This window comes from Aethalodelphis obliquidens, unplaced genomic scaffold (assembly GCF_003676395.1).
Source record: "Aethalodelphis obliquidens isolate GAN/ISIS:26980383/991018 unplaced genomic scaffold, ASM367639v1 scaffold33, whole genome shotgun sequence".
In the NCBI taxonomy this organism is placed as follows: domain Eukaryota; kingdom Metazoa; phylum Chordata; class Mammalia; order Artiodactyla; family Delphinidae; genus Aethalodelphis; species Aethalodelphis obliquidens.
Window position 1 is genome coordinate 18439808 of NW_020837977.1, and position 25187 is coordinate 18464994.

The 25187-nt window shown below is 43.2% G+C and overlaps 1 protein-coding gene across 5 annotated transcripts in view; it reads right to left on the bottom strand.

The window, feature by feature from the left end:
- Window positions 1–25187, bottom strand: part of RGS20 (regulator of G protein signaling 20) — a 77447-nt gene that overhangs the window by 10200 nt on the left and 42060 nt on the right. For 3 of the 5 annotated variants that reach the window (XM_027128110.1, XM_027128109.1, XM_027128108.1), the window contains 2 exons: window positions 7977–8125; window positions 1339–1425 (listed from right to left, as the gene is read on the bottom strand). In XM_027128110.1, coding sequence (XP_026983911.1) covers window positions 1339–1425; window positions 7977–8125 — 236 coding nt within the window. Of the gene's footprint in view, window positions 1–1338; window positions 1426–7976; window positions 8126–21371; window positions 23857–25187 lie in introns of those variants that run through there. The other 2 variants (XM_027128106.1, XM_027128105.1) reach the window with 2 other exon arrangements.

Genomic DNA, 25187 nt, shown 5'->3' on the forward strand with positions numbered 1-25187 from the left:
TATACATGGAATCGTTCCCTCTTGCCTGGCTCTGTTCTCAGTGCTTTACTGGTTACTCAGTGCTCACGACAACCCTTCTTTGGCTGAGTCACAATACACCGTTATTATCCCCATTTTACGCACAGGGAAACTGAGGCAGAATATGGCTGCTAAGCGCCCAAGGTCATACAGGCAGGATGGACAGAGCCAGGACCAGATGAGGGCTTTCTGGTTCCAGAAGTACTCAAAGCCTCAAGCCTCAGTGCAGAATACAGTATACTGAACTATATAAGAGAAAAGCTGTTTTTAACAGACTCATGAATTGTGGAAGATTTTAATATGCATCTTAGACTCTGAAATATCTGGGTAAAAATAAATAAAATAAAGAATGAAGAAAAATATTTTAAGTAAACTTTTAGGTTACTTGTTTTTTCCCCCTCAAAAATAAATAATTTAAGACAAGACCTATTTGAACAATGCTTTTAGGATATTTGTCTATTGCCTGCAGTTATATTGGCATAACACAAAGAAAAGGAATAAGAATAGGTAAGTGGAAGTAAATCCATAGATAATACAGGAAGGAAAAAAGACAATTTTAAAATTTGGCATTATGGAAAGTAATTTGTGTGTTTTTCCAACTTTTTTCTCAAAATACTTAAAAAATAATACATTTACTAAAGTATATTTATAGTTAAGAAAAAAATGGACCTTTAAAATTTTCCTGAAACCCTAACTTGTGTATTTCATTATGTTCTTTTATTTAAAAAAGTAAATCACATAAAAATAAAATGACATCATATGTTTTGCCAAGAAGCATCAATTTCTATTTGTGATTAACAGGCATTAGATTAACAGTGGAACTGATTTTTCTCCCTGTCACACAATGAATTAAAAGGAATTCTGCAGGGACTTCCCTGGTGGTCCAGTGGTTAAGACTCTGAGCTCCCAGTGCAGGGGGCCTGGGTTCAAGCCCTGGTTGGGGAACTAAGATCTTGCATGCCTCACGGCATGGCCACAAAATAAATAAATAAATAACTTTTTTTAAACAAAGAATTCTGCAGTGAAAATGTGATGCAACATTAGGATTTGAGATTATTAAATTGCAGTTAGAGAAACTGTGTGTTCTATTGAAACAAAAATACACACAAAAAAATCTGGTTGAGAATCTACGAGAGGATGGACGTTCACTAAACTTATTTTGATCATCATTTCATGCCGTATACAAGTCAAATCATTATGCTGTTCTCCTTAGGCTTACACGGTGCTGAATGTCAATTATATCTCAATAAAACTGGAAGGAAAAAATAATAAGGTTGGCATTTCTGTCGATTTAGTGAGCTAAACACTATGAAATTTTACCTTTCTTCACAGATGGGAAGGTCCTCTGTTCTGAGTTCATAGGAAGCACTCCTGAGTCTCTGTTCCTCTTGGTTTCTAACAGTGAGACTGCAAGAAATAAGACAAACACGTGTTAGTTGAGATCATTCTGTATCAAGGAAAGATTTTTTACAAATATTTCAGAGAACTCCAGCTTACCAAGTTGAATTAATTTCTTTTCTTGATAAAAGTGACAATTCTTTGTTTTCTTAAGAAAACCAAAAGTATGACAATAAACTATTAGCAAAATTAATTCTATTTATAATACTATGGTCTACACTCATTGAGAGAGTTTACATTTAGAATAATATTTCTTTTCATAAAACATGTCCATTAGAAAGTAGTAAAAAGATCAGATTTTCAGGAATGTTTTCGGTTTTCATTTTGTTTCCTGAACCTTGAATAAAGGTATACATTCTCCAGACTTTGTTTCCCAGTGAAAATGGAGATTTTATGTATTTACAGGCACACATATGAAAGTATGAAAGAAAGCCAGGAAAGTGTACAATCAAAATCTCTATTGTATCTTTCAAGGGAGTTTGTTTCCTTATACACGTTTCGTACCTTCATTTGTAAATTTATTCCAGGTATTTCTGTTGTTATAGTAAATGGAATTTTCACTTCCATCTCATCTTCTAACTTTATTGTTTGTTCGTTTGAAGGTAATGTGTTAATAGCTTTACTGAACCATCATTTTTACATCATAAAGTTGCCTCTTTAAAGTGTACAACTCAGTGTTTTTTAGCATAATCACAAGGTTGTATGACCCTCACTATCTAATTTCACAACATTTTCATTACCCCGAAAGGAAGCCCCAGACCTGTTGGCGGCCACTGCTCATAACACACTACCTCTGACCTACACCAGCCCTCAACATACACTAATCTGCTTCCTGTCTCTAGAAATATGTGTATTCTTTTTCATTGAATGAAAGATTCTTTAAATTCTACAATGCTTTACAATTTTCAGAAGTTTCACACACATGATTTCATACAATCCCATAGTAACCCTTTTCTCCGCCACCCCTCTATGGCCGCTTCCCCTTCCCTCTCCCCAGTGGTAACCACTAGTTTGTTCTCTAAGACATGTCTATTCTGGATCACACCATATGTGGTCCTTGGTGGCTGGCTTCTTTCACTTGGCATACTGGTTTAAGGTTCATTCATGTTGTAGCATGTTTCACTATGTTATTCCTTTTTGTGCCTGAATAACATTCCATTGCCTGTGTATATCACAATTTGTTATCCATTCATCAGCTGATGAACAGTTAGGTTGTTTGCATGTCGGGGCTATTTGTAAATAATTCCACTATGAACAGTCATGTACAGGATTTTGTGTGGCTGTCTGTTTTTATTTCTCTTGTGTAGACACCCAGGAGTGGAAATGCTGTCATGTCGTAACTCTATTGTTAACATTTTGAGGAAGGCCCAAACTGTTCTCCAAAGCAGCTGCACCATCTCACACGCCCACCAGCAACGTTGGAGGGAGCCAATTCCTCCACACCCTTGCCAACACTTACTGTTGTCTGTCTTTCTTATTCTAGCCATTTAGGTGGTTATGAAGTGGTATCACATTGTGCTTTTGATTTGCATTTTGCTAATGACTCATGACATTTGAGCATCTTTACAAGTATTTATCATCTAGTTGTACATCTTCTTTGGAGACATATCTATTCAGATCCTTCACCCATTTTTAAATTGGTTTGTCTTTTTATTTTTGAATTGTAAGAGTTCTTTACATTCTGAAAGCTATTATTTTTTGTTAATTTGATTTCTGTCTTTTGTGTTTGTGTCAGCTTAGCAACAATTCCCCTGGCATTCTCAAGGGAATTCTCTTATCAGCAAACAGGGAGCTTTTCCTCTTCTTTCCCAATTCTTAGGCCTCCAGTTGTTTTTTCTTGTCTGATCCCTAAAGCACAGTGTTGAATAGTAGGGAAGATCCTGGACAGCCTTGTCTTGTTCTTTTTTTAAAAAATTAATTTATTTATTTTTGGCTGCGTTGGGTCTTCATTGCTGTGCACGGGCTTTCTCTAGTTGCAGCGAGCGGGGGCTACTCTTCGTTGCAGTGCGTGGGCTTCTCATTGCGGTGGCTTCTCTTGTTGCGGAGCATGGGCTCTAGGCGCGCAGGCTTCAGTAGTTGTGGCACGCGGGCTCAGTAGTTGTGGCTCATGGGCTCTAGAGCACAGGCTCAGTAGTTGGGGCACATGGGTTTAGTTGCTCTGTGGCATGTGGGATTTTCCTGGACCAGGGCTTGATCCCATGTCCCCTGACTTGGCAGGTGGATTCTTAACCACTGTGCCACCAGGGAAGTGCCCCTTGCCTTGTTCTTGATTTTAGCAGGAATGCTTTTAGTTTCCCATTAATATCAAAATGGATTTTTATCATTGATTAGTTGAGTTTGCTTTATCTTACTATTGCCTCTGTACTGTCTTTTCTATTCTTTCATTATGCCTTTCCTTAACATTCTTTACACCATTTTATAAAAGTCTTTTATTCTATTTTCAGGCATTTATGAATTTTCAGTAATTGTGTGTTTGTGTGTAGTTCTATTTTTCTTTAAGTGCCGTCATTAGACATGCAGGAACTCGTTTTTCTTGTTGCTTTCATGACGCCAGGGCTAAAGGTTCAGTAAATGATGGTTTCTTAAAACAAAAACGAATTTGAAAGGCATCTGGGTGGTACGCTCTCTGCAGGAGTATTAATACTGCCCGACGTCATAGACCTCTTTCGTAAGAGAAAATAGTACTACACAGTGGGTATGAAAAAGCAAAGAGGAAAAGGAAGGATGAATTTGACACAAGATTCTTAAAAGAACTGTAAGTTGTATTATGAATAAATAATGCAATAGGTACTTAAGCTTTGGCATTTTTTCCATGTCTCATTTTTTTAAAAGTAGGAATATTTCTTAGGAGACAATGTGTTCTTGAAAAACAGTAATATATTTTGTGTCGACTTTTTGAACCTGAATTTATTTTTATTGTTAAAGTAGAATAAGAAAATATTGATAGAAGCCAAAATAGTTGCTCACCACTTTGAAGAAATATTCAATAAAAGAAGACCCCTGCTTAGGTCTCTTTCAGTAAAGTTTAGAGTTGTTATAAAGAGGAAAAAATTCTTCAGTCTTCTAGAAAGGAAAACAAAAAGGTTATTTTCAAGAGATCAAGACTCTGCATGACTCCTTTTATAAAATGAAACGCCTGAAGGCCAGAAAGCAGGATTCTGAGAAAGATAATACAAGGGCTTAGAAAACTAATTCCCATTTACCTTTCTTAAAAATGGACTCTTGTAAACGAATAAAAAAAATCACTCCGAAAAAAAAAATGGACTCACTGTGTACTCTCAACATGGATAAATCTCAAAAGCACGTTGTGAAAAAAATCAAGGAAATCAAATATTGGAACAGTTGAAGTTTTCCACGCACTTTTTCCCCAACCTATTTCCCCCTTTCTTCTCCTGAGATAACCAGCACACTTATTTTTTTGTTTTTTATCATTACCATTCACAGTTACCCTACCCTCTCTAAAAATGTATAAATAAATAAATAAAAATATACAGATATGCACATATTTCCAAACTTTGTAAATATGCATTGCTTTACAAGTTGCTTTTTCTCCTTTAAAAGCACATGCATTTAAAAGCCGGATGGTGTCACATTACATAACAACACCACAAAGCATCTATCCAGATATTTTCAGTTTTTCTCAATCAGATTAATGCTGCTATGACCCCTCTCACAGGATGAATCATGATGCAATGAATGTTCATGTACAAGTCTTTGGATGAAATGTGTTTTTAGTTTTCCTGCTAGCACATTTTAATATTTTAATGTAGCCAAATTTATGAATCTCTTCCTTTTACAGATTTTCCTTTTTCTTTTTAAAAGTAATTCTTCCCAACACCAAGATCATAAAGATACTATCTTGTGTCTTCCTCTTGGATATTCACGTTTAGGCTTTTAAGCCATCTGGAGTTGATCTTGGGAGATTAATTTTTTACATGATGCAATATAGGAATATAAATCTGTTTCTATGGATTTGGATACCAGGTAGGGTGACCAACCTTCCCAGTTGGTCTGGGGCTCATGGGTTTGCAGCGACATAGGACTTTCAATGCTGAAACCAACCAGGCAACTGGGATGAGCTGGTCACCTAATGCCAGGAATCTGGGTATTTATAGAATAGCTCATTCTTTCTTTTGCTAAAGTCACCTTTGCTATATGCTGATAAAGTTTTCAGTATATTTTTTTTAATTTTTAAAAATTTTAAATTTTTTTTGGCTGCAGGCTTTCTCTAGTTGTGGTGAGCGGGGGCTACTCTTTGTTGCGGTGCGTGGGCTTCTCTTGTTGCAGAGCATGGGCTCTAGGCGTGTGGGCTTCAGTAGTTGTGGCACGTGGGCTCTAGAGCGCAGGCTCAGTAGTTGTAGCATACGGGCTCAGTAGTTGTGGCACGCAGGCTTCAGTAGTTGTGGCTCGTGGGCTCTAGAGTGCAGGCTCAGTAGTTGTAGCACGTGGGCTCAGTAGTTGTGGCTCATGGGCTCTAGAGCACAGGCTCAGTAGTTGTGGCGCATGGGCTTAGTTGCTCCACGGCATGTGGGACCTTCCCAGACTGGGGCTTGAACCCGTGTCCCCTGCACTGGCAGGCGGATTCTTAACCACTGCGCCACCAGGGAAGCCCCAGTATTTCTCTTATTGCCTTCCCTTGATGTGGAAAAATCGATGTTCCATTTCTGACTAAGCATAAATACCATTAATTTTGAAAGAAAATGTTATAGTTTTGTCCTAAGAAAGACTGAGGTGTTTGATTTGTTGGTTGTTAACATGAGGTTATTTGTTTATGGCTCTGGATTTACACTTTCTAACACAAAATTAAATACCAAGTTTTACAGCTGCTTTTGTATTCATCAGTGTTACCTGTTCCCCATGACTGCCCTCTGGGTTCAGTTTTTGCCCTTTTTACCCTTGAATACATCCTTAGTTCTTTAGGGAGGGTCTGCAGGCAGTTACCTCTCTTGGCCTTTGTATGTCTGAAAATGACTTATTTTACCTACACTCCTGAGTTATAGTTTGACTAAGTTTTCTGTTACTTTGCTCCCGTACTTTGAAGACGTTGCTCTCTTGTCTTTCGTAGACACACATACCACGTGCTACACAGGTGCTGGCTGTGATGAGGATGTCCAGGTACAGATTTATATTTTATTCGCCCTGGTTGACGTTAGTAGGAGGAGGCTGCTCTGGGACCCATCACCACCTGTCGCCCATACACCATCAGTCCCAGACATTGTTCAGGCCATGGTCCCCACCTCCTGTGCCATCCCAAGGCACCAGAGCAGGGAAGGGGGGATGGGGTAAATGCCAGGCGGCATCCCTCCTGCACAGGGACACCTTTGCACACCTCTCAGGCATCATCTCACTGAGCCTGATGAGCAGAGTGAAAGGGTGGAAAAGGGGCCTCAGTGCAGTCTGTCACCCCTGGTAGGTCCCCTCCCCGACTACTGGGGGTCCTGGACACCTCGGTGCGTCAGGGGTGCCAACATGCCCTTTCCTCCCATCTCCTGCCGGCTCCTCTAGACCCCTTGTCAGGGCTGAAGGCTCACTTTAAACTCTGGGCTGCTAGGCTCTGGTCAGCCACTCCCCCCCATATTCCCACTTGAGTCTGGGGTTCCGTCCCGAATGGACAGACCTCCCAGCATCAGGGTAACATCCATCCTCAGAGGCACCGGCCTGGAACTTTATGGAAATTAACACCAGCCCGAGGCAAGCAGGAACAGCCCAAACCGTCCTGGACTTTTCACCTTCAGCCTCCAGCCCGCCCACCCCCAGTTCTAATGGTTCTACTTCCCTGATCAATCCCAGTTTTCCTTCTCCACGGGATAGTGAGGTCTGGTCTAACTTGCAGTCAAGCCCAAATAAATTTACAATCATTGAACTGCCTAAAGCTACGCACACATTTGGCTGTCACGGAGCACGTTTCATATCCAAGATTTCAGAAATGCAACCTAGCGTTCCTGTGATTTCTGGGTGTAAATCAGCCCCGTTTCTCCAGAGTTTCAACAGTGACTCAAACGCTCAAGTTGTATCTCTTTTTTTAAAGCAATGATTGTGTATCTTCCACTACTAGTAAGTGAGTCTGTATTTTTAGATTTTCCTCTCTCTGTCAAACTTAGTTTTTGACATTTTTCTTTATTAAAAAACAATATTAATAAAACAGAAGCAGCGGAATGTAAAATGCAGGCTCATTCTCCTTCATAACGCTAGACTTAAAGACCCAGATTAAATTCTAAGTCCTCCATGAAGCCTTTGTTACCGACTGGAGGGCCTTGAGTTCACTCCTTTCTGCCCAGATAGTAATATTCAATCGTCAGCTGCCTTAGGTTGTTCTTTAGATATTTGATATACATTAGTTAGCCTGATTTCAGGGATCTGCATAGGTCTCTCCAGAGCTAGGACGCAGCCGCCTCTTGGGTTTGTTTGTTTGTTTTCGTTGTCGTCCTTTACAGAACCCACATCAGAGGCAGGCATATAGCAGTTGCTTAAAAGCACTTACTGCATTCATCGCAAACTGGCACCATTCAGGGTACCGTTTTCCTACCGGGAGCGCGATCATGAAAAGCCGCAAACCTTACCAAGAGCAGCTACAGCAGCAGCACCAGCAGAAGCAGCAAGCGTTGGGCCCCCGGTTCCCCACTCCGCGCGGGCCTGGGGCGGCGGCTGCGGGCCCCTGGGCGGCGCACACCTGCCGCTTTCGCATCTCCACGCGTTCTGATCCCATCGGCTGCAACAGGGAAAGTGAAAGGGGGGCGGGGGCAGACTTAGCACCACATAAGCTGGAGATTCCGATTCCGTTGTCGTTTGGATCATTGAGAAGATGCAGCGTGACTCTCTCCAGATCATTTCTGCTAATTTTGGTAACATTTGGTGCTTACAATCCGTTCATTGACCAAACATTTATTCCCTGTCTGGAAGCACTGTGATAAATTCTAGGAGTGAAACGACGAATGGGGGCTCCCTGTGCTAAGGCGCTCACAGTTGGGTCAGGGAGACAGACACCGGCATCACATCCCTCAGACATCGTGGTGAGGACCTACCACAGGTGCGTTTCACAGCTCGAGTCGCCCCCTGGCCCCCGCTGGACCATCGTGAGGACGGGGGTAGTTACAGGGGCAGCTGGATCGCAGCTGCAAAGCCCTTGGAGCGGCGCCCGTGCGCAGTCCTGCTCAGGGGTGCCCGGGACGCGAGCCCGGCTCAGGACAGTGACCCACACCCATCCTGCCACCTGCAGGGACGGTGCCCTGGCCTTCTTCCCCGGGCATTGCGCGGTCGGAAAACGCTTCATCCCTCGCCTTGCCTGAGAACTACAGGAATGGTTGAAGGAGAGAAATATAAACGCAGCATAAGAAACGAGAAATTGCTGTGTCCGTTTTAATTTTTGATACAATTGTTTGAGTTGTTGGTAGGTTAAAAAAAAATCCAATCTGTGTTAAAGAACCTTAAATAGATCCTTGGAATCAAATTCTGAGTTTGATATTCTATTCCAACATTAGATTTATCTATCCCTACTATTATCCTTATATGCTGTTGGACTTTGTTTTAATTATCATACTTTTATTGTATGTTTTCATATTGGGTAAGTTAAATTCTCTTCATGAATTAAAACCAGGGAGTTCCCTGGTGGCCTAGTGGTTAGGATTCTGGGCTTTCACTGCTGTAGCCCGGGTTCAATTCCTGGCCGGGGAACTGAGATCCCACAAGCTGCCATGGCACAGCTAGGGAAAAAAAAAAGGTTATAAATTAAAACCAAAAACCCTTTTTGGCTGTTCTTGCCTGTTTGTGTTCCAGTGGAATTTTGGAATCAACTCATCAATACCATGTGGGAATCTGATTAGGACCACACTGGATTTACGAGAAAGATTTGCGAGAAATGACATCTGTTTCAGTACCTATCAGGGATGACTGTGTAATAGGGAAGAACCATTGCTCTATTACAAGTTCATCACTAAAGGGATGTTGCCTGTAAGCTTAAAGGATACATAAGAGCCCATCTCTGAGAACCCTGCCTCCCAGGTAATGAGCGTTAAGCTAAAATACCCTTGTTTAGCTCACAAGAAACATCCTGACCAGGCCCACCTGTGGATGGCTGCAGAAAAAAAGAAACTCACACAGCCCCGGCCGGAGGCGGGCTAGAACCAGGAAGTGCTCGACTGTACGCCCTCCTCCTTGAGTATAAAAGAAGCCCGAACTCTGATTTGCGGAAGATGGTTCTTTGAGACCTTAGTCCATCGACTGCTTGGTCTGCTGGCTCTCCGAAGTTGTTCCCTGCCTCGCCAGCCCGCCTCTTGATTTACTGGCCTGTCCTGCGGTGAGCACAGGAGCTTGGACGGTAACTACTACTCAGGATTGGCCCTTGTCTTTTAATCATCCTGGGATGTAAGTTCCAAGACAGAACGAGAGACCCATCAGAGGGATTTACTGTCCCTTCCTCCACAGCCAGAACAATGCTTACAACACCGTCCACAGCGCCCAGCCTGGGTGGTCCAGCCTCCTGAGTGGACCCCTCTGACTGGCCCTGGGGGAGAAGCTGGGCTCCTCTGGCATCACGTTCTCACCGCATCCGTGGCATTTCAGTGGAGCCAGAGACTGACAATGGTTTCACTTCATTCAGGACACGGAGAGGCAAGGACACGCCAGCACAGTGTCCAAACAAAGGTGCTTTCAGCCAAAGATGCTCCGGGTAACTTATTTTCTCAGAGATACTGATGCACCTTGCCTCATTAAAAACAAAATCCCCATTGCTTCTCAGAAGAAGGAAGGATTGTGACGTGGTCATGTCAGTGGGTTTCAACGTCTTTGCGAGACTGGGTCTCCGCAGTCGGTCATGAAATAGCTATTCATTTAAACCCTGTCTTATGTACAGTTCAAGAGTTATCCTCAAACAGGTTCTGCATATTTTTGATAGGTTTTTTTTCCCTGAATATTTTAGAGGTCAATTTTTGCTGCTGTTGTAAATACCTCCCCCAGCCCCATGTTTCTAAATAGTTACTTCAGAGTCTAGGAAGGCTAATGACACTCTATCTGACCTATTGACTTCTCTTAGTTTTACGAGTCTTCCTGTTAATTCTCTTGTTAGAATCTCTTTGTTTCCTAGTTAGATACTGTCTATAAATAATCACACTTTACTTTCTGTCCCTTTCCAAGGTATATACCTCTTTCCTCTCCTTGGTCTTACTTCACTGGCCAGGAAGTTCAGTAAATATTGAAGAGTAGAAATACTGTCAGGCACTTTTGTTTTCTTCACGACTTTAATGAGAAGACTGACAGTATTTTCCCTGTGTGTGTGATGTGTGTCGGAGGTTTCTGGGAGAAGATAACTTTACCAAGTTAAGCAAGTTTTCTTATATTGCTTTTACATAGTATAAAATAAGTTGTGCCAGCCTATCTTAATAGTTAATATATTTTATTTGTTCGTACACACCTATTTCTTTGTAAATACAGTTGTCCCTCAGCACCCATGGGGGACTGGTTCCAGGACCCCCAGGATACCAAAGTTCACAGATGCTCAAGTCCCTTACATAAAATGATGTGGTATTTGCACATAACCTGTGCACATCCTCCTGGATGCTTTAAATGATCTCTAGATTACTTGTAATACCTAATACAACGTAAAGGCCATGCGAATAGTTGCCAGTGCAAGGCAAAATTCAAGTTTTGATTCTTGGAACTTTCTGGAGTTTTTCCCAGTATTTTTGATCTGAGATTGGTTGAATCCACAGATGCAGAACCTGGGGATAAAGACTGCCAGCTTACCTGGAAGAATCTTGATTTAGTGAGTAAACTCTTAGAGAACATCACAAGGTTGCTCATGACTGAATATAGCCTTCAGAAAGCAGAGGCAAATCTCATCAAAGTCTGTTCTTATACACTTTTTTTGTGTGTGTGGTACGCGGGTCTCTCACTGCTGTGGCCTCTCCCGTTGCGGAGCACAGGCTCCAGACGCGCAGGCTCAGCGGCCATGGCTCACGGGCCCAGCCGCTCCACGGCATGTGGGATCTTCCCAGACCCGGGCACGAACCCGTGTCCCCTGCATCGGCAGGCGGACTCTCAACCGCTGTGCCACCAGGGAAGCCCTGTTTTTATACACTTTTGAAAACAGCTTTATTGAGGTCTAACAGACATGCAATAAATGGCACATGTTTATTGATGTTTTGACATGTATATACTTGTGACACCACGACCACAGTCAAGACCACATCATCAAGCTCAAAAGTTTCTTCACATCACTTGGGATCCCTCCCTCTTGGATCCCGGCCCCAGACAGTCACTGATCTGCTTTTTCTTACTATATATTAATTTGCATTTACTAGAATTTTATATAAATGGAATCATACGACATCTACTCTTTTTTATCTGGCTTTCTTCATTCAGCATAGTTATTTTGTGATTGTTGTATTGTTCATTCCTTTGTATTTCTGAGCAGTATTCCATTGTATAGATGTGCCACAATTTCCTTATCCACTCACGTACTGATGGACTTATACCTTTTTGATAGTTGCTGGAAAGATTATATAGATATCTCATTGTCTTCTTTTGAACATGAAAGTCTTTCATCAGACAAAATGAGAGGTGTATGTTGCTGAGACTGTGTTAAAAGGTACTGCACTGTTTACAGTTGTAACGTGTTTCTCCAGTGTGTTCTTCCACATTGACTAATGCTTGCTGGTTATGTTCTTTTGGCATTTGTATTGCATTAGTCCTGGGATGTTAACCATTTTCCTAATTTATAATCCCTCATTTCTTTTCTCAGTGTTCTATGTCTCAGTTCATCTTTGTAGAGTCTCAACTTGGTGTCAGAATCTATTTAATTTTTCCTCTGAAGGTAATTACAGTTTCTTGTATGGTTTCTTGGAATTCTTATACATGGTTCAGTAATTCTGACAACTTAAAATCATTTAAAGCTTTAAATACACAAGTACACAGAAACATATGCCATTCCTATAAAATTTATGAACAAGCTATCATCTCTCAGTTCCTCAAAATTCTAAATTAATAGGCATGGTTTTCATTCAGTCACTAGCTGTTGGAATGTTTAGTGGCGGGAGTGGTCGTGATACCCAGGCCCTGCTGAGCAGTGGTGAAATATAACAGCCTGAGAGGAAGCTAAAAATGTGAATAAAACATGAATATAGGGCTTCCCTGGTGGCGCAGTGGTTGAGAGTCCGCCTGCCAATGCAGGGGATGCGGGTTCGTGCCCCAGTTTGGGAGGATCCCACATGCCGCGGAGCGGCTGGGCCCGTGGGCCATGGCCGCTGAGCCTGCGCGTCCGGAGCCTGTGTTCCGCGGCGGGAGAGGCCACAGCAGTGAGAGGCCCGCAAACCGAAAAAAAAAAAAAAAAAAAAAATGAATATAAAGATAAGCAAAATGTTGATAATTGTTGAAGTTGTGTCATTGACCATGGCATTTGTTATACTAGCCTCACTACATTTATGTATGTTTGAAAATTTTCCTTAATGAAGTTTCCAAAATGTCAAATTCTATCGCATTAAAAAAAAGATCTTTTGAGATGATCATATGAATGTCCTCCTTTGAATAGTTAATGAAATGAATCACATTAATGCATTTCTTTTTTTTTTTTTTGGCCGCACTGGGTGGCGTGTGGGATCTTAGTTCCCTGACCAGGCATCGAACCTGAGCCCCCTGCAGTGGAAGCACAGAGACCTGACCACTGGACCGCCAGGCGAGCCCCAACTGCATTTCTTTTTTTCTTTTTAATTTAATTAATTAATTAATTAATTAGGCTGCATTGGGTCTCTGTTGCTGCGCGCGGGCTTTCTCTAGTTGCGGCAAGCGGGGGCTACTCTTTGTTGCAGTGTGCGGGCTTCTCACTGTGGTGGCTTCTCTTGTTGCAGAGCACGGGCTCTAGGCACGTGGGCTTCAGTAGTTGTGGCTTGTGGGCTCAGTAGTTGTGGCTCGCGGGCTCTAGAGTGTAGGCTCAGTAGTTGTGGTGCACGGGCTTAGTTGCTTCGTGGCATGTGGGATCTTCCTGGACCAGGGCTCTAACCCGTGACCCCTGTGTTGGCAGGAGGATTGTTAACCACTGTGCCACCAGGGAAGCCCCCCAAATGCATTTCTTTTTTTTCTTTTTCTTTTTCCAAATGCATTTCTTAATGCTGAATCACACTTACCTTACTAAGTAAACTCTTGTTGGGTCTAAAAGATGATTATTCTTTTATTATACTGCTGAAATTGATTTGGTAATGTTTTCTAGGGAGTTTTAAAATCTATTTATCTTTGTTTTTTTCTAAGAGAATTATTTTTTCCCTGAAGATACGTAGAATCTGCCAGTAAAATTACTAGAACCTTTCAGGTGTGGCTTGCTGACGATGTTTTCAATTTACTCTTTGATTTCCATTCTTTTCATAGTTTCTTCCTGGCTTTGAGTCAATATGGTATTTTTCATTTCCTGAAAAAAATCCATCCCTTTCATCTAGTTTTCAAATTTACCGGAACTTTTCATTATTAGTCATCTTAATTGTCAGATCGAGATGCTTTAAATTACAGCAGGCTTGTTCAAAATGCAAATAGGTAGTTGCTTATGGGAGAGTTGCATATTTAGTGTCACTAAATATTTGTAGAGAATTAATTTTTTTTAACATCTTTATTGGAGTATAATTGCTTTACAATGGTGTGTTAGTTTCTGCTTTATAACAAAGTGAATCAGCTATACATATACATATGTCCGAGAATTAATTTTTAAAATGTCATAGCTGGTTAATATGAAGACTAACAACATATATTAAATGAATGCTACCTATTTACAAGATTTAAAAAATATGCCATTGTCAATTATGTTAGTTCGGTTCATCCTTTCAGACGTTGATATGTGGTCTGATTAGCCAAACTAGCTTGCATCTTTTTCTTTGCCTCCATCATATGTGTGGGAGAACTCCACACACATTCCATTTCCATTTGCTTTTTCTAAGGAACGTGGAATCAGTGCTCCTTTGATATTGCTATTCTATTCTTCCCCTGGTGTGTGTCTGGCACAGACTGCTGGCCGTCATTTCAGTGTCTGTTGGGATGACCCAAGTGTGCCACATACACGAGGCCCCAGTCACTGGCTGCCTTTGCTTGAGGATCCCAAGGCTCAAAAGTTAGATGAATGTAAAACCAATGTCAGTGACCTCAGAAACATTTTCTATAATTTATGGCAGCCTGAGGAAATGGGAAGAACAGGTTGGCAGTTTATTAACTATTCGGATCTTAGCTAAGAGATAATCCTACTCAATCATTGCTTTTCCAGTCCTAGGAACCCAGCATTCAAGAGAATTCTTTCAAAGTTCAAGCAAAAGCCAAGGTAAATAAGGTAAATTCTTTTTTTTTTTTTTTGGCTGCACTGGGTCTTCGTTGTGGTGTGGTGGCTTCTCATTGTGGTGGCTTCTCTTGTTGCAGAGCACAGGCTCTAGGCGTGCAGGCTTCAGTAGTTGCGGTGCATGGGCTCAGTAGTTGTGGCCTGCGGGCTCTAGAGCGCAGGCTCAGGAGTTGTGGCGCATGGGCTTAGTTGTTCCGCGGCATGTGGGATCTTCCCGGACCAGGGATTGAACCCATGTCCCCTGCATTGGCAGGTGGATTCTTAACCACTGCACCACCAGGGAAGTTCCCCAAGGTAAATTCTTAATCTTGATCGCAATCTTCTGGTAATTTGGAGTTGAAAGCAGTAACTAGTTAGAAAAAATTTTAACCAGACCATGATTAGCTCAGAAAAGTTATTTCTTATTTTCTGGTAAGCTTGAACTTGGTGGTTGGATTCCATGAATAGCTATTTATTTTCATTATGGTTTCCAAATTCTAAAAATAGCCATTATTGAATTACGCATTGGGAATATGATGAAACATCAAGTATTGTGTGAAAAAAATCTTATCTCTTAGAAGGGCCTGAGACCCGAGTCCGTGTTCCATGAGGTGTAGAATCATAGACAAGATCCTGATGAAGGAGAACCAAGAACCTTACAGGACATACATTCAAAACCACCCTCAACGACCTTTAGAAACATAATCTTATCATCAGTAGGACATGATGGGCTCTGAAAGAGTTAAACCAGAACATAAGGAAATTTGAGAGGAGAAATTCCTCTGTGTGTCCCGAGCTCCCTCTCTTTATAAAGACATCCTAATCCAGAATGACCTCATCTTCACTTGATTACATCTGCCAAAGCCCTTTTTCCAAATAAGGCCACATTTACAAGTACCGGGGTTAGGACTCTGTCTTAGCCCATTAGGGCTGCCATACCAGACTCGGGGCTTATAAACAGTAGATATTTACTTCTCACAGTTCTGGAGGCTGGAAGTCTGAGATCAGGGAGCCAGCAGGTCACAGTCTGGCGAGGGCACTCTTCCTGGTGGTTCAGAGCTGGCACCTTCCTGCTGTGTCTTCACAAGGAGAAGGGGACTAGGGGTCTCTCTGGAGCCTCTTTTATGAGAGCATTCATCCCACTCATGAGGGATCCCAAGGGCTCCACCGACTATTACCATCATCTTTAGGGGTTAGGATTTCAACCTATGAATTTTGTTGCAGGGGGACACGAACATTCAGCCATATTAGACTTCAACATATTTTGGGGGGGATACAATTTAACCCACGACAATGTCTAACATAGTCAGGTGCTCCTGTGAAGCCATTTTAATGCTTCTTTGCAGAATGCATCTTCCCCATTCGCGTCTTTAATCTAGAGCTGAGCTGATGAAACAAGGTGATACTTCTAATGATGTTATATTAAAAGTCATTTTAAAAATGAAAATAACACACGCCCATGGTAGGAAAAACCAGACAATACTGAAGGATTTGCTATGAAAACTCCTAAAGGAAAACATCATTATCTGTTTTTTGTATGTCCTTCCAGATAGCTACACACATTTACACACTTTTAAGAAAATGGGAGCATAGTATACACACCACCCCGTACCTCTATTTTTCACCTGACAAAGCACTGAGGTTCTTTTCACATTAGGACACGTGGTCTACTGCCCACACCGGAGTGAATTAGGTTTCTCCAACTTAAGTGTCTCAGAAAAGACAAAGGCACAACCCAAATGCTTTGCTTCTCGAGTAATGATTTGTTTCTATTGTGTTTGGGTATACCCAGATTATTTGTCCATTTATTCAAGAAATGAAAACAGAGGTAGAAAAGTAGAGTCTAATACCATCTTAAGGGATTCTCTTATCTCTTCTATGGGTGGGTTCAGTCATCACACTGAAGCGAGCACAGAAGGGCTGGAACCTCTGTGCTGAGAAGAGTGGATGGTAAGAAGAGGTTGGCTGAATGAAGGAACACTTCAAACAAAAACAGATGCTTTGTTTAACATCATACCTCATATAAAATAATGACTGTACTTCTGCTGTGCTAAAGAGCTTTACTGTACCATACACAGAAAACGTCGTTCCATTAACATCCCACCTGAAAGGTCTGATTGGTTGAGCAGCATTCAAGGCTAATTAAGAGAATAATGCTCGTATTTTTGTGGGGTTTTACAGATTACAGGAGACTTTTATACGTATCACCTAATTTCTTCCTTCCCACAATTTCGTTAGCCAGGAAAGACAGTTATTAATTCCTCTTTTCAGTAAAGAAACCAAGGCTTAAAGAGGCTTAACTCACCCCCTGAGGTGACACAGATGACCTGTAGCCCAGGTCACCGAGCCCTCAGCCAATGCTTTCTTCGTACCAGCCTGTCAGTCCAAGGGACTCTTTCAGAAATTTGATAGCTCAGTGCAGACACGTGCATTTTAAAATACACTAATGTGATAATAGTTCCAGTTATGATGCTTACTTTTACCTGAACATGGTCTAATCTATTTAATTTTTAGGCCAAAGGAGCTAAAGTGACTTGTCCACAGACACATGGCTAGTTGATAGCATATGTGGGATTAGAATTCACAAACACACACACAGAGTCATTCTTTCTCTCCAATGCATTATGCTGTTTCCCTTGAGACTGCACATATTTTTATTTTTTTATCTTTTACTTTAAAAAGAATTTAAACCATTTTTAAAAACTGAAGTATAGTTAATTTACAATGTTGTGTTAGTTTCAAGTGTACAGCAAAGTCATTCAGATATATATATATTTCAGATTCTTTTCCATTATAGGTATTACAAGATATTGACTAGAGTTCCCTGTGCCATACAGGAGGTCCTTGTTGGTTATCTATTTTATATATAGTAGCGTGTATATGTTGATCCCAAACTCCTAATTTATCTCACCCTGGTAACCATAAGTTTGTTTTCCATGTCTGTGAGTCTATTTCTATTTTGTAAATAAGTTCATTTGTATCACTTTTTTTTAGATTCCACATATAAGTGATATCATATGATATTTGTCTAACTTACTTCACTTAATATATTTTTCGAAATGTTGACATGCACTTAGGTCTTCAGACATTCCAGTCAGTTTTTTCATTTCTTTTGGCCCAAAATGCAGAAACCATTTGCAAATGAAATTGCAGATATAAGATTTCATCAAAGGCAAAATATTAATTTAAACCTGAGCTTGAAAATAATAAAACTAATTTTTAAAAAACAAACAAAAATCCCCAACAAAACATGAATACACGCTGGTGAACATTCAACTAGGCTTCTATCCGGAACACAGAGGTACACAGAGAAATCACAGCTCCTCTGAACTTTCCAATCCTCTTCCCAGCCCCAGAAATAACCAGCTTTAAGGTTTGATGTGGTTCTTTCCAGGACCACTTCTATGAAATTAAGAACGTGTAATTAACTTTAGTTTAAAACATAGTTTTAGTATGCTTATCTAAATGGCCTTGATGCTATGTGTGACTCTGTGCCGTATATTTTTTACTTTAAAAATGTCTCAGAAATCTTCCTGGACAGTACACGTAGCTCCATCTCATTCATTCAATAGTTGGCTAATATCTCATAGTTTAGATGCCTAGATGTATCACAATGTAACTACTGTTCCCCCCAGAGACCACAAAAGATTGGCAGATTTGATTATATACAAATGCTAAACTTCAGAGCCATGAGCAAATATAAACAAGGCTGCCCCCTGCCAAGTATGAGAAAGTTTAAGTATCAATAAGAATATTAACTGCAATGAACTGAAACATCATATGTGTGTACATCCGTGATTTCATAGTGATACTAAAACACTCACTGTTGCTTTTAGAAAATGTTAGGGAACCAACTGATTTTGAAAACTGGTAAATAAGGACAGAGAATCAAGTTTTTATTCTGCCTTTTCCTACACAAACATTACTTCAGGGTAATCCAAGAGTTGATAAGAAGTCTCTCCTTAGAAAAGTTTACTATCTAGTAAATGAAGGAGAATCTCCCTCCTGGACCTCAAGTATCCAGCCTCCTCTCACAGCACTATGCCAGGGCGGTCATTTTACCTTAGTTCTTCAGTCTCGCGCTGTAAAGACCCCTCCCGATATATTCTGGAGACTGTTCGAACGACCGGGTCTTTGTTGCTGCTCTGTATTAGGAACAAAGCTCCTTTCCTCCGGAGCCACGTCTGTTCATGTTTCTTTTGCTGTTTTCTGAGCTTCCCTTGACTGGTACCAACGTGCATCAAAAGAACGCTCTTCCAGGAATATTCTCTGCACAGCATCCTCCAGAGACACTCTCACTTCCTTGTTCTCTGCAGTCATGTTTCTGAGCATTTAGCCCCATTTGCTCCTAATTTTAGCCTCCTTTTGGTCTTTCTACCTTCTAAGTTTTCCCAGCCTGGGGAAGCTTTTTCTAACATACTTCCCCTCTGGATGCAAAAGATGATGTTTCACAGATTCACGTTAGTTATAGGCTCTGCACTGACCCTGCCTGCAGGGCGAGCACATCCAGGGTGTGCTCGGTGGAGGTGGTGACATGGTGGAGGGTTGGGTGGGCCTCCTGCAGGTTCTCCTTGGGGTCTGGTGCTCACCCTGGGGGTGGGGGTGGAGGAAGCTATGATCCAGGTCCCTCTCAGCCCAAGCCCCTCACCCCTGGTAGGACTGGAAGAAATCCAGGGCACAGGCTGGGGAAGGGACTGTTAAAAGGGACTTGTTCGTGAGGGAGGAGGGCCAATCTGGTGTGCTGAGTGCGAGGCTTCCAGAACCCAGATGGGAGCTATTTCTGAGGATGAGGGGCTTTGAGGCTGATTAATCCGACAGGAAGTCTTTTTTGGCTGTTGATTCTCTTTCATTCAAGAATCTACACAATGGGGGGCTTCCCTGGTGGCGCAGTGGTTGAGAGTCCACCTGCCGATGCAGGGGGTGCGGGTTCAATCCCTGGTCAGGGAAGTAAGATCCCACATGCTGCACGGCATGGCCGAAAAAAAAAGAATCTACACCATGGATAAACAACAAGGTCCTACTGTAGAGCACAGGGAACTCTATTCAATATCCTCTGATAAACCATAATGGAAAAGAATATGAAAAAGAATATATATCTGTATAACTGAATCACTTTGCTGTACAGCAGAAATTAACACAGCATCGTAAATCAACTCTACTTCAATAAAATTAAAAAAGAATCTACACAATGGAGTTTGAAAAACAGACCAACTGAAAGCAGCAGGGAAGATTTCACTGCTGAACTCTCCCTGGGTTTAGCCACCTGCTCTGAAAACAGCCACAGGTGAATACATCTTTCTCTGAATCCCAGGCTCCAGGCATAAACACCGATCACCTGAAGCCAATTAAGACACAAACAGGCCCTCCGCCTGCTCTAGACTCCCACCTGTTATTAGCAGCTGGGAAATGAAAGGAATTCAGTCAATGGCAATGTTTCTACTGTTTCTGGGATCTTGCAGTCAGCGGGTTTTAAGTTGGAGAATGCCGGCAGCTTATCCTGTGGCACACTCGTCACCAGAAAAACTCCAACTCACTCTGGCTCATGAAGTATTAAGGACGAGCTGGAATTACCTGCATTAACTTCAGCACAAATAGACCAAACATCAAATCAAAGCTGTGTCTTCCACTTCATACGACACAGAAAGCTAACAATTGTTAGTAGCTATAGTGGGTTTTAGAGGGAGAGAGCTTAACTCTTCCGCTGTGCAAAACTATGAGTTCTCAAAATTTTCTCTTTTGGTTTTATTGTCTGAGTAACTTCGGGACTATTTTAAGAAATGGCTGGTTCACTGTTCTAGTAAGGGAAGTCAACCGAAAGCTTAATAATAACAACAGACTTTTTAGAATTATGATTACTTCCAGATGGATGCTTACACATGTCCTGAGCTTTTAAAAAACTACTGCCGTATGTGACCATCTGTTTTTCAGTGACTTTGAATGGAAATCTTTACTATTTTGTTGATCGCGCTGTCGCCAAGTTTGCAACTTGAACCTCCAAAGGTTTTAAGGCTATGACAGTAATGTCTTTTTCTTCTGTTGTTACTAAATGAACACATTGTATGACTCCACTTTTACAACTGCCTTCGGGAATTATTAGAAATAATAAGAAAGTATGATTGGAAGGAAATTAATAAATTATGCATGCTTTTACTTGTTCTTTCTTAATACCAATCAACAATTACAGGGTATTTTGCCAAGTACTGACTGAAATCTTGACCATGGGCTTTCCGTACCCCAGGAGGCCATGGGAGTTTCTCAAGGAGACTGTAGGTGGCTGCCTTCCTGATGACCGCTTAGCCCAGGGCACCTCTGAAAGAACTGCACCCTTATTAAATCTTTGCTGTGGGGCTGTTTCAGGCAATTTTCAAGTCGCTAAAGAGTGAGAATTCTCAGGTTTGGATGAGAATTTCTGCCAGCTTTTTAGTATTTCAAGGAAACAAAGTAAAGTAAGGAATAGGCTCTCTAAGAAGGATTTCTGAGCCATCATTGCAAATTACAGAAAAAACAGGACAAAATACCTGCAACACGGAAAAATTCTTGTCTAAGATGGAACTTATCATTCCTCGGGCAAACCCGCCCATCCTCTCCCGCCTTCTACCTTGGTGAGCAGCGTTACTATCTGTCTAGTTGAAGTTACCCTCAACTTCCAACTCACAGCAAAACCGGAGGAAATTACCTCCTGGATGTCCTTCTTGTTGCCCCCTGTTCTCTCTCCATGGGCCACAGCCCGGGTCCACATCGCGGGGCCTTGGATTAGGAAGGAAGGCTCCATGTCAATCACTCTGCCTCTTTGCTTGCCCCAGGTCACTAGAAAACGGGTTAAATTGTGCAAGGATGTCCTTCCTCCCTCTGAGGTTCTTCTTTTTTACTCTGCCTTCTGAAGCATCATTGTAGGTGGTGAGACTTGTTAGGGAGGAAGTTGACCTTTGGATGAATGTGCTTTGGCTTGGGAAATACATTTTCATTTTGGACAGCTGAGAAGGGAAGGCTGAGGGACAGAGGGACAGGCTGCCTGATGCTGCTCTGGCTTGGGCTCTGAAGCATGGAGACGGCCAGGTTGTCAGCCTGGGTCATCGGGTTACAGACCTTGCCAACATCACAGGCAGAAACCAGTTGGGAATATGGTTTGCTTCTCGCAGTTTCTTGTGTGCTGTGGCTCAGGGACCTAACCGTTGTGGAAGGTGGCTTGCTGGAGTGCAGATGTAGCCAAGGTTAAAATGATAACCTGTATACTCTCTATATAGTTACAGAGAATAGAGACCCTGGCAAAGCTGTTCTCTGCTTTTGGGAAGTCAGAAGAGTGCTTGCCTTGAGGAGGGAGTTTGGGGAGCTGGTAGCGTGCTGTCGTACAGTGCGAACAGGGCGTTTGTTACACAGGCGTGTTTGGTTTGTGAAAATGTACCAAACCATATGTGCGCTTTTCTATTTGCAGGGCATCATTTTAAAGAAAGCTAAAAACACAATCGGGAAAGTCTAGCAGGAGACAGGGTAATGGAAGAAGGGGAGGGGACCCCGCTTTTATAACCACCGGGATACCTGTCCCTGGCCAGGGCACTGACCGCATGAGCCTCACAACGACCACAGGGTAGTGAACACGGGCCCGGGCAGCCCTCCCACGCGAAGCGTGCACGACGGACTCCAGATGCCTGCTTGCCCCCCTCCCTATTCAGGTGTTCCTTCGTGATTTTCCTCCGCTGCAAGGTGTTTTCCTTGTCTTCCCAGTGTTTTTGACCCTTGTGTCACAGAACTGGAAAGCATTATGAGGAGGAAGCTTTCAAAGAAAAAGAATGACTGAGGTGGTGTCTGTTTGATGCAGAAATCCTACACAGTTCTTTGCCTAAATCTGGTGTCCAATAGGCACAATCACGCTTATTGCAAAGGACTTTAGTATTGTCCAGCATCCTGGGATACTGTCAGCAAGACATCAGGAGAAATGGTAGAGGGGATCCCTTCTAAACATCCTGCCTGGCTGCTCCGTTTCATGGTTTCCCAAATGTTGAAAATACGCCAAGTCTTTGTTTGATGGCTTCTCAGGAGGTTCAGGTAAAGAGCGACCCAGTTATAAACCTAGCGTCAAGAGGTTAAAAATACGACTTGCGTTTGTTTTCAAAGTGTGCTCCTGTTGAACTGATCACAAACGTGTACTGAGCACCCCCTGTATGCATCAGCGCTGCAGGCGCTGGACCACGGGGGTGAACTAGACTGTTTCTGCCAAGGGTTCCAGTGAGAGAAACAGACACAAGCCATGAAAACAAATAGGTTGGAGAACTCCGGGTCTGAGAAGTGTTGCCAAGATGGGAAATGGTTGAGACCCTAGAGCATGACGTGGGGACGACAGTCACAGTCAGGGCCTCGGGGCGTCTCTGAAGAGTGGGGGGTCTCTGAGGAGAGGGCACCTGAGGAGAGGACTGTGACATGGCGTGTGGGGCTTGAGGCTTCTAAGAAGGAACTGCAACCACAAATGAGATGGGCACGTCCCTGGATCACGCAGGAAGTGCAGAGGAGGATGAAGGATGGAGGCTGCTGAGGACAGGTGAGCACAGGTGAGGACAGGTGAGCACAGGTGAGCAAAGGTGAGCACAGGTGAGCAAAGGTGAGGGCCAGGGAGGGGGGAATGGGCCGGAGGCCTCAGAGACCAGGGAGCTTGTGGAGGAAAGGATGAGAGCGGGCGAGTGTGCAGGAAGGGCGGTGCGGTCATGGCGCGGGGATGGGGTCTGAGGATGAGGTTTCCCAGGAGGTGCGGGCGGTCATCGCCGACTCCAGGGATGGCTGAGGTGGGGGCTGACATGGGGGAGGGCACTGGACTTCTGGGGTCGAGAAATCACGGCGCTGGGAGACCAGAGTACAGCATAGGTCATTGACAAGGATGCTGAAGAAATAGAATGATGACAGGAACGGCGCTGGAGAGGAAATGATGGCCACACGCTGAAGTCTTCTACGTGAGGGGCAGGGATCAGAGGGTGAGCAGATGCTGGAGGGAGCGGTACTGGGGGTTCGGTCTAGGACATGCATTCAGGAGAAGTGTTTTCTTTATGGTGGTAAATGCACGTGGCAGAAAACACACCACTTTAACCATTTTTAGGTGTACAGCTCGGTGGTGCTAAGCGCGTTCACTGTTTTCCAACCCTCACCTCCATCCACCTCCAGAGCTCTTCTTCTTCCCAAACTGAAACTCTGTCCCCATTAAACACGGACTTCCCCCCTTCCCCAGCCCCTGGCACCCACTGTTCTACTCCCTGTCTCTGTGAATGTGACTCTTCTAGGTTCCTCAGATAAGAAGAATCGTAAAATATGTCTTTTTGTGACTGGCCTACGTCACTTAGCATAACGTCTTCAAGGTTCCTCATGTGGTGTCCCGTGTCAGACCTAAGAGGGAGGGTTTTGGGGGAAGACAGTGAGGAAGTGTCTTGGGAATGGCAACGGGAGCAAAGAGACACCCATCTGACTTCTAGGAGTGGACGTAAATGGTGCAATTTCAGCGGAAAAATGTCCCCGATTACCAGGGCCGTGGGAGAAGCGCTGTCCTCGGAAGAGTTGCCACACTTCAGGGAGAGACAAGAGGGGAGGGACATCGGGGGACAATGTGGAGAACTAGGGGCGTCTTGCTGATGACTGACTGGGTCCCAGGGAGCACAGTGGGCGTGGTGGAGGGGCACCTGATGAGGTCATCACGGGACAAGCAGCCCTGCGCTGACCAGGGTCGGAGAGGCCCAAGGGGGTTAACTGGGGGCTCCTGCATGTCTCGGGCCCCCAGCCCACAGCTGGCCCTTCCAGAAGGATCGCTGGGAAACATGAGCGATCGATCAAGAATTTAAAAAGCCGTGTAGTGGGAACGTAGGAAAAGCCATCGTGGGCTTTTGAGTCAGAGGTCCTTCCAGTCTGACCTTTGCACTTGTGAGGCCTGGACCAAGTTCCCTCACCTTTCTAAGCCCCCCACCTCCTCATCTGTATGATATGAGCTACACTGAGATTTGATAAAAGTAGTAAATGAGAGAAGGTACACGAAAGGTCTCTGAAACCATGAAGTGCTAATCCAATGCCGTAATTATTCCTCTGACTTAGTACTTACTGATGACATTTAACGTAGAAGACCACGGTAAGTCCTTAAATTGTGTTCTAAGATCATAAACAAATTGATCCTATGCCTTTGGGTCTATATTTGGTGGAGTCAGCTAGCGAGGCCCCTCCCTGTTCGCTTTCAGACATCTGGCACCTTGACCATTCACCAGCCTACGAGCAACCTCAACCGCCTCTGAGGGAAGGCAAGCCGTGACCAAAGCAGCTGAGAAAAGCTAAGGATGGGAGGACTGGAGAAGGGGGTGTAAACCTGCTGGCCTGTCAATCAGAGCGAAGAGCACTTTTGTGCTGTCACTGGGGAAGCCCGAGGACGGCCCGCTTCGGATGGAGGAGGAGGAGGCGTGGGCCCAGCCCTGGCTTTCCCACCATCAGGCTTTGTGACCTCAGCCATCGGCCACCTCCCTGGGCCTCGGCT